This window comes from Hippocampus bargibanti, linkage group LG09, assembly GCF_051943395.1.
Source record: "Hippocampus bargibanti isolate YZ-2025 linkage group LG09, ASM5194339v1, whole genome shotgun sequence".
Taxonomy (NCBI): Eukaryota; Metazoa; Chordata; class Actinopteri; order Syngnathiformes; family Syngnathidae; genus Hippocampus; species Hippocampus bargibanti.
The window spans coordinates 18,114,039-18,124,038 of NC_142742.1; the positions used below are offsets into that span (position 1 = coordinate 18,114,039).

The 10,000-nt window shown below is 42.4% G+C and overlaps 1 protein-coding gene across 5 annotated transcripts in view; it reads left to right on the top strand.

The window, feature by feature from the left end:
• The window catches only part of gabrr2a (gamma-aminobutyric acid type A receptor subunit rho2a), a 58,859-nt gene extending 49,127 nt beyond the window's left edge, over window positions 1–9,732 (top strand). For 4 of the 5 annotated variants that reach the window (XM_089003775.1, XM_089003776.1, XM_089003778.1 and 1 more), the window contains 2 exons: window positions 1,811–2,019; window positions 3,642–4,295. In XM_089003775.1, coding sequence (XP_088859901.1) covers window positions 1,811–2,019; window positions 3,642–3,977 — 545 coding nt within the window. In that variant the 3' untranslated portion in view covers window positions 3,978–4,295. Of the gene's footprint in view, window positions 1–1,810; window positions 2,020–3,641; window positions 4,296–7,498 lie in introns of those variants that run through there. The other variant, XM_089003780.1, reaches the window with a different exon arrangement.
• The last annotated feature ends 268 nt before the right edge of the window (window positions 9,733–10,000 follow it).

Here is a 10,000-nt window from a genome sequence, read left to right on the forward strand (position 1 = left end):
GCTATATTTTACGTTTTAAGACTTGCACTGAATATTCGGGAAGTCTTGTTTTTGAGTTGGTGACGAGTCCATACGTGACGTCACTAAAGGACCGCCCTTCACTGTAAAAAAAAAACGCATTGTAGCGGTCCTTCCATCACGTCAATGTATTTTGCTGTATTTGTTTGGTCTGGGGACCTCGTGTTGCACCCAAAAGCCGCCAGAAGGCCAGAAGAGGGCATCCAAGCGCCATATAAGGAATTTATCAGCCTGTGGAAACGGAGGTGGCCACTGGAGGTCGCCATTTTGTGCCTCTTTTTTGGGTGAGAGATTTTCCCCCAATGTTGCCTCAAAATGGCACAAATAAATTCTTTAATCGATTGCCAACACGTATGCTTCCCTCTTCGGAACTATTTGAATCATATTCATAACTGGATGTGTAACAAGAAAGCATATTCCTCGAATCTGAAGCCATTGTTTTGATTCACAAGCAATGCAAGACGTCTTGGCGTGACGTCATGAACTGGGGGCGGGACTTTCTGAAAATGCCCAATTCGCAGCTCAATTTTTTGCAGAATTTGTACACTTTAAGTCATTTTTTATGGGTGTTTTGCATTTGACTAAAAAGATCATACTGCGTGTTTTGGGTATTTTGGATGCTATAAAACGTTTTTCTGGTGTCAGTAAAAAAACAAAAACGTGACCTCGGTTGTCCTTTAATTGGATACCTTGAATTACATAACGTAAAACTCTATCACTGCAACAAAGAGAGTGCATATATATATATATATATTGGAGTGGTCAATCTGCCTGCCATGCATGTTTTTGGAGTGTGGGAGGAAACCGGAGGACCCGGAGAAAACCCATGCGGGTTCGGGGAGAACATGCAAACTCCACACAGGGAGGCCGGACCGGGACGCGAACCGGCGACCTGTGAAGCCAGTGTGCTAAACACTCGACTACCGGGCCGCCCATATATATATAAAATATAAAAAACAAAAAAGTGAAACATCTTTGCGGAGTATGGACTGGAAACCCCATATATATACTGGCCATCAGTGTGAAGATTCGCTGATTTTATAGGAGCATACGATAGGACTAAATCAAATAAGACTGCCATATATTCAGATATTCTATTTTCAGAATCAGAAAGCCTTTAATTGTCCCACAATGTGGAAATTTGAATTTCAAATTTGACACTCGTAATCCATAAGCAAGGACCTGTCTAAAATATGTCCTTGCTCATGTGTCGGCTGGTCACTTGTTTCACAAAATTAAAAGAGTCAATGCGAATTAGGAAGTCCTTTGCTCATGGTTTTTCTCGGCAGCACACATGGATATTGAATTCTTCCATGGTCATATTTGAGCCTGATTTCCGCAAGAAGGGTTCTTCCCAGTCCAACGTGGATTTCCTGCAGGTCCTCTGATTTCCTCCCATGTTCCAAAAACATGCATGTCAGGTTGATTGAACACTACAAATTGTCCCTAAGTGTGAGTGTGAGTGGATTGGATTGGAGTGGAGAAATTTACATTTCACAGCAGCAAGGTGATGAAAGGAATGAAAGTAGAAAAACAAAATACATGAGTGTGAATGATTGTTTGTCTCTGTGTGTCCTGCAATTGGCTGGAAGACAATTCAGGGTGGCCCCCGACTAGTGCCCGAAGACGGCTGGGATGAACTCCAGCACACCCTGCGACCCTAATGATGATAAAGCGGTCTGGAAAATGGATGGTTTATTGATTGGTCGATTGATGAATTTGTGGATGAACGAATGAGGGGCGGGGTACCAAAATGTGAGGTGAAATATGACATTCTCTATTTTGTGTCTAGGAATTACCACTGTGCTAACCATGTCCACCATCATCACTGGTGTGAATGCATCTATGCCTCGAGTATCTTACATCAAGGCAGTGGACATTTACCTCTGGGTCAGCTTTGTCTTCGTCTTCCTATCTGTGTTGGAGTATGCTGCAGTCAACTACCTGTCCACTGTCCAAGATCGTCGGGAACGGAAAGTGAGGGAGCAGGCACGATCACAGGTTGGTTTCTCACAACCAGTTTATTTGGCATGATGTCAAAGTCTCATATTGTCAATTTCCTCATTAATGAAAGGATGAATCCCCCACTCCCTTGTGTAAACACCACAGAAAACAAGCAGATATCGAAACAGCCAACATATTACAGCAGGCTTTTGTTATTGACATACATTTTATCCGTAGGGCGGCCCGGTAGTCGAGTGGTTAGCACATCGGCTTCACAGTGCAGAGGTCGCCGGTTCACGTCCCGGCGACCTCTGCATGTTCTCCCTGGGCCCGCGTGGGTTTTCTCCAGGTCCTCCGGTTTCCTCCCACACTCCAAAAATATGCATGGCAGGCAGATTGACCACTCCAAATTGCGCGTAGGTGTAAGTGTGAGAGTGACTGTTGTACGTCTTTGTGTGCCCTGCGATTGGCTGGCAACCAATTCAGGGTGTCCCCCGCCTCGTGCCCGAAGACAGCTGAGATAGGCTCCAGCAACCCCCGCGACCCTAATGAGGAATAAGCGGTACGGAAAATGGATGGATGGATTTTATCCGTATGTTTTAGTCTAGTTCTCCTGAAAATGTGGAACTATGATTTGTTTTTCAGCACTTTCTTAACTGACAGCTCACTGGGCTGGAAAAAAAAATGGTGGACGATGCGAAGAACTCGCAAAAACAAATACCACAAAACAATTGCACATGTTGAGTTGTCTCAGAGCCAGTTCTAAGATGACCTGTAGACCTCAAACTGATAGGCAGTAAATCATAGGGGTGATTTCAACAGACCACACCATATGTATCTGAGATAGCAAGAGAACCCATTGCAACACATGGAGAACATACTTGTAGTCTTTGTCAAAAGTAGAACAACTGAAATTTGTAGAGCCACATATACAGATATCGTGTTTTGTTTGATGGATAAATGACAGGATATATGATGTCTGAACTGTAATTTTTCACACTTCTAATTGCTTTTTTTGGGAGGGGAATAGGGTGTCCAGAATCCATACAAAGATAAAATCAACAACAAAATAGTTTTATAGTTTTGTCAATGAACAAAACTGACAAAATAAAACGTAAAACACTAGTAACACGGAACCTGGTTAATAGCGAGAAAAAGATAAGGCGCTTGCAAAGGCAAGGGAAAGTTAATACAAGATCTCTTGTCGTGAAAAGACAAGTGAAAGCCAAAATGTGAAAAACAGACAACATTACTCTGAATAACAAAAGGAGTGAAAAGAGTAAAACTAGGGATGACAAATAAAATACTATGATTTAGTACAAACAAACACTTGGATATGAGTCATGAGCAGTACAGAATTATTCGACAAGTGACATCTAAATAGTCATTTTAAGCAGGCGAGAGGTAATGATATGATATCAATCTGACTCTGTCGGAGACGCGCTCCAATGCTACCGACTGGGCACAAACGGAAAAAACCATTACACATCTGATATTAACCTACATTTTTTTTTGCAATTCAAAAAACACATAAAATTATATTAGCTTAGTTATGCTGAAATAAATATTTTTGTAAGAGGCGATCTCAAAAAACTTTTTTCGACTGAAAAAGACAGGAGGTTTTGTGTATTTGTTTTGTTCTTTCATGAAATAATTCCTTTTTTTTTGCCCCCTGATAGTCACTGCCCTGCACATGTGATATTTCCCAGACAAGAACCATGGCAATGTTAGATGGCACCTATAGCGAGGCTGATACCAACAGTCTTGCTGGCTACACCGAAGATCCCATCGTGCCCGAAGAGGAGCAGGAAGAAATGCACAATGTTTCAGAAAAAACAGAACATATGGTGGTTCACCTGTCAGTGAGCAGTGAATCTACCACCACAAAAAAGAAGAAGAGCCTACGTACCCTAAACATCATCCAAAACACACATGCCATTGACAAATACTCGCGTATGATTTTTCCGGGGTCATACATTTTCTTCAATCTTATCTATTGGTCTGTCTACTGCTGAACACGCACCCGATTAAAGGCTGCATTCATAGAAAATGAGACAAAGACATAAATTAAAATGTTACCGTTCCGAACGCCTAAAAACTGACTCTTGGGGCTTATGTTTGGTGCTCAACATAATGGACAGTAATTGAAGACCACATAAATCAGTTACAATGCAATACGACTGACATTGATTTGGTTCTGGATGGGAACTTCACACGCGCACACACACACACACACACACACACACACACACACACACACACACACACACACACACACACACACACACACACACACACACACACACACACACACACACACACACACACACACACACACACATGCACACAGACAATTGTGTACATATACTGTAGATATTGCACACACACCATTATTTTCATGTGGTTGCTCTAATGTACTCAAAAATGTTGGGCGTTTTCATTTATTTAAATGAAATGTTGCCGTTGCTGGAAAAGATTGTCAGAAATAAGTCAAAAGTATATTGTTCTGCAATGTGTAGTGCAAGTGATTAATTACTTTTTATTCTCAAGTGACAAAACAAAAAAAATATTTTATTGTTCCACATGTAAGAATTCTGAGCGAATTATTGAAACAAAGTGGATGTTATTATTACTCGAAACGTACGGCATATGATGGTTGTAATGAACAGAGAGTCTGAAAGAAAGACCAATGTTATGACAATCTATTTGCTCTAATTTTTGTCAATTCAGAATTTCTTCATTTGGATTCATTCTAGTAGCCCAGTGGTCCAGTCATTAGTGTCTGTGTAAACTCTCAGTCGTACAGGAGTGGTCCATCGATGAAAAGGTTTCTTCAGCCGTCATCTGTACTTCTTTGAAGGTGTCGGACATTTCACTTCTTATCCAAGAAACTTCGTCAGTAAACTAAAGTCTTACTGGTAGTCATTTGAAGACATTTTACAAATTATGGGCACAACTTGTCCGGAGATGTCCTTTAAAGCTATCCAGAAGCTTGCCCCCCCCATACCTATCAGACCTTCTTCAAATTTCTATTCGTCTCATTCCCTCAGATCCTCTTCCTCCCTCCACCTCTGTGGTCCCCCCCCTGCCCGTCTCAGCACAATGGGGGACAGAGCTTTCAGACGCTCTGCCCCAAACTCTGGAACTCACTTCCTCCCAACATTCATAACATTGACTCTCTTCCCACCTTCAAATCCCATCTCAAAACCCACCTATTTAAAATGGCATTTTCTGTGTAGCTCTCTCTTCTTTCTATTTATAATTGTATTTTATTTGTTGCATTCTATTTATGATTGTATTTTATTTATTATATTTATTATAGTACCTATGCTTGTCTGTGACTATAAAGTGTCCTTGAGAGCTTTGAAAGGCGCTTAAAATGTAATTTATTATTATTATTATTATTATCTCATCTCATCTCATCTCATTTTCCGTACCGCTTATTCCTCATTAGGGTCGCGGGGGTTGCTGGAGCCTATCTCAGCTGTCTTCGGGCACAAGGCGGGGGACACCCTGAATTGGTTGCCAGCCAATCGCAGGGCACACAAAGACGTACAACAGTCACTCTCACACTCACACCTAGGGACAATTTGGAGTGGTCAATCTGCCTGCCATGCATGTTTTTGGAGTGTGGGAGGAAACCGGAGGACCCGGCGAAAACCCACGCGGGTCCGGGGAGAACATGCAAACTCCACACAGGGATGCCGGACCGGGACGCGAACCGGCGACCTCTGCACTGTGAAGCCGGTGTGCTAACCACTCGACTACCGGGCCGCCCTATTATTATTATTATTATTATTATTATTATTATTATTATTATTATTATTATTATTATTATTATTATTATTATCTCATCTCTCATCTCATTTTCCGTACCGCTTATTCCTCATTAGGGTCGCGGGGGTTGCTGGAGCCTATCTCAGCTGTCTTCGGGCACGAGGCGGGGGACACCCTGAATTGGTTGCCAGCCAATCGCAGGGCACACAAAGACATACAACAGTCACTCTCACACTCACCCCTAGGGACAATTTGGAGTGGTCAATCTGCCTGCCATGCATGTTTTTTTGAGTGTGGGAGGAAACCGGAGGACCCGGAGAAAACCCACGCGGGTACGGGGAGAACATGCAAACTCCACACAGGGAGGCCGGACTGGGACGACCTCTGCACTGTGAAGCCGGTGTGCTAACCACTCGACTACTGGGCCGCCCATTATTATTATTATTATTATTATTATTATTATTATTATTATTATTATTATTATTATTATTATTATTATTATTATTATAGTCAAGCTCTGGTGAATTTGCCGTTCTTCTTCTACTTTGTACAATAAACCTCAGTCGAAAGTGTAAGTGGCATGACTATAAGGTCAGCAGTGACGTGCGGTGAGGTTCATGGCTGGTGAGGCACTGACGTCATCACAGTCAGCTTTACAAACATATGAACTCCACTGAGTAGCTTATTCACCATTTGATTGGCAAATGTTAACGTGTTTTGTTTCAAATGTCATGTCAGCATTCTTTATATACCCTATAGAAACTGTAGCATAGAAAAAAAGAATAAAAAACGTTATTATCGTGTTAACTTTACTTATAAATGTCCAAGTCCAAGTCTCTGTCTCAATGGAGATCACTGCCAGTGAAAAAAGTCCTCCTCGATCAGTCCTGTTCCGACTGTATACATGTTTTCAGTCGTTTGTTCTGAGAATGACCGCTCCACTGATGTTGTAGTAGCTGGAACAGTGAGCACGAGCTGGAGCAACTTTGTCGCTTCAGGAATAGTTTCAATGAGATCCTTCTCGGCCAAAAAGCTGAGAATCTGTCCAGGAGATTTACATTCAGTCCGGTGTTGGTCTTCCTTTAATTATTATCTCCTGATTCGATTGAAAGTCCAGTTTAGAAAATGCTTTCAATTTAGATATGTAATCCACCATTCTGAAAATAAGGCCAAGCAACACGAAAAAAATGACTGGATGGTGGCATGAAGCAGGAGAATTGTGTGCCTCACCGATGCACACAGGTTTGATAAAAATAAAATAAACACTGTAGTACAGTGTTTATAATGTACAGTGACTGTACATAATATACACCAGCTAAACTGCAGAAATTTAGTTCATCTACTAAAAGCTTTTGAACACTTTAATAGTGATATGCAGAGGGACAGCAATGCGATCTCACTGCAGAGCAAGCAAGCACAGTTAGCATAGTGATTGTGCAATCCATGGTGAGGCACAGCGGGCTGCTGCCTCACCGCTCGTCTCCATTTAGTATTTGAACGGTAAATGTGAAAATTCAGCGATTTTGAAAAATAAACATCCAAAAATGGTGAAGTTAAATGGAAAATCACATTAAAGTACAAATCACTAAATAAATATAACTGTTTAATTTATTTTGTCATTTGATATTTCCATGATGACAGGTGAGGCACAGCCTCACCTGCCTCCCCTGACTGCACATCACTGAAGGTCAGAATTCTGACTTTATAGTCATGCCAACTTTATTTTTGTTTCTTTTATTTTCTTTTTCTCTGAACACAGACAAGAAAAACTTCAATCAGCAGGTCATCTATCTCAGCAGCCTTCCCACTCTACATGCTCTACAGGGCCTCTTCTAGCTAAGCTCCTTAACAGACAGCTGAGGCTCCAGCTCGACATCATCTCTCTTGGACACCTGAGGGAGACCTTCATCGAAAGATTGAGCAACTTCAGAGTAGTCTTGGAACTCATTGCCATACAGCTCTTTGTACAAGTCCACAGCACACTGTAGGACAGGGGTGGGTAAACTGTTTGACTCGTGGGTCACAATGTTCTAAAGCAAGGGTGTCAAACTAATTTTTCGCCATGAACCACATTGTAGTTACGGTTTCCTCTCTGGGCCGTTTAATTCTCAAATAACTAGTTTTTCTTTGGATTGGATTGACTTTACCCTTGTATCTTCCATAAATTGTTAGTTTTGCTGTTTTACATTTCATGCTGCATTAATTCAAATTTTATTCGTATTTGTTGTCCACCGAGAGTGCCTCAGCAAACTTCACATGACATGCCTGGGAGTCCTCATTATTTTTTCATACAGTATGTGGCACATGCAAGTATCAAGGGTACCGGTTTATTATCTCCTGGTTGCGGGGGAAGGGAGAAGTATGTAAAATGACGTCAGAATGAACCTTCTTTCCGGCTCACGTGGCATACAGTATCAATTCACTTCTCACCCCGGGGGCCCACTTGTGATCCTGTGCGATATTCTCCCTTTTCTGTTATTGCTCTCATCTTTCACACTGCAGTGTACGCTGACACTTGCCACAAGCCATGTTTTAATGTCATAGCTCTGTAATTGTTCAGATACAGTGTACATAGACCACATTGGCCACACAGTGTTCTTCAATTGTTATCCATTGTTTATATTGCATATAATATAATTCATTGTGTTACTTAACACATATGGTAAGAAAATGGGGGCAGGGTGGGGTGGGAGGGAATTTAGTGGTTAGGGCATTGACATAGTACAGTGGGTGTGGGTTCGAACCCAATTCCAGCATCCCTGCGTGGAGCTTGCAGGTTGTCCCCATGTTTGTGTTTATTTTCTCTCTGGATCCAAAATTCCCCCCTCATTCCAGAAACCTGCATGGACCCATGACTGAACCCTCGAAATTGTCTCTAGGTGTGAGTGTGAGCGTGGATAATCGTTTGTCTCTGTGTGCTGAAAATTGCCGTTGATGGCTTGAATTCTGGTATGAGTTCGAACTCATACCAGAATTCAAGTTCGATCATGTCACAAGAGAGAGCAGTGTCTCTGTTGTGCACTACATTGTTGAGTGAAGGTACAACAGAACACATTAATTTAAAATGGAGTCTCAGAGGCTAGCCAAGCATTGAAATCTCTGCATACGTCATTTCAACACAAGGGGGTGCTGGCCTGCAGTAAATGAGTCCAGACGCTGATTAAGTGCAACCTATGTAAAAAAATTAAAATCAGGGCAGCCCGGGTGCAAAATAGAAACACCAAACATGCTTTGGTAGTGCTGTGTTGGACATTGCACATAATGACGCAACAACGTTTTAAACCGTCAGGAGTGAACAAACTCGGCTGTTCTTCAACAAATAGTGTGACGTTTGTGGCTGAGCCCAGAAGACCGCAGGTCATTTAGGAGCAGGACAGTCAGTCAGATTCTTGAAGAGGCAAAACACATGCTTCCCAGTTGGAAAACATCATGTTTGATGCGAAGCATAAATGCTAAGATTTCTTCACAAGAAATTGAAGTGCAGGTTCGGGTCAGACGTGATATAAACTTGGCCAACCATCTTTTGAATAATTCTTAGGGCGAAAACATCCAACGAGGTTTATGGTTAGTCCCATAGCCCAGCTCCAAACAACAAAAATGTTTTTTTTCTCCGGCAAGTTTACAGAATGCCAAGTCGCGAGTCAGCATAATGCATTTTGGATTGTCCTGTTAACTCCTCTTTGCCATTGTTCAAATTGTCATGATCTGGTTGGCGACCAACGGGGGGCGCTGTCGGCCCCGCCTGCACCTGCACAGGTGCTGGTCGTCCCGATCAGATTGGCGACCAGCGGGTAGCGACGTCAGCCCTGCCGGCAGCCTCGCAGGTGCTGGTCGTTAAAATCAATGACACTTAAAAGGACACCTGGCACGATCATCCGGTGCCGATTCATTGTTTGTTTGCTGCTTGGTTGCAGCATGCATCGTGTACAGGTTTGTTTAACCTTGGCGGGCTTTTACTTTTGGTCTTCTTTTGCTACTTTGTATTTTTTGCATTCAGATCATTTTGATGTTTTACATTTTGTTCCTGCTGACTTTATTTTAATACAATTTGTCAAACAACCTCCTGCTCCCTCCTGCCTGCTTTTTGGGATCCGAACCCGCCATCACCGCCTCGCAAGTCAGCCCTGCCGGCAGCCTCGCAGGTGCTGGTCGTTAAAATCAATGACACTTAAAAGGACACCTGGCACGATCATCCGGTGCCGATTCATTGTTTGTTTGCTTGACTGAACCCTCGAAATTGTCTCTAGGTGTGAGTGTGAGC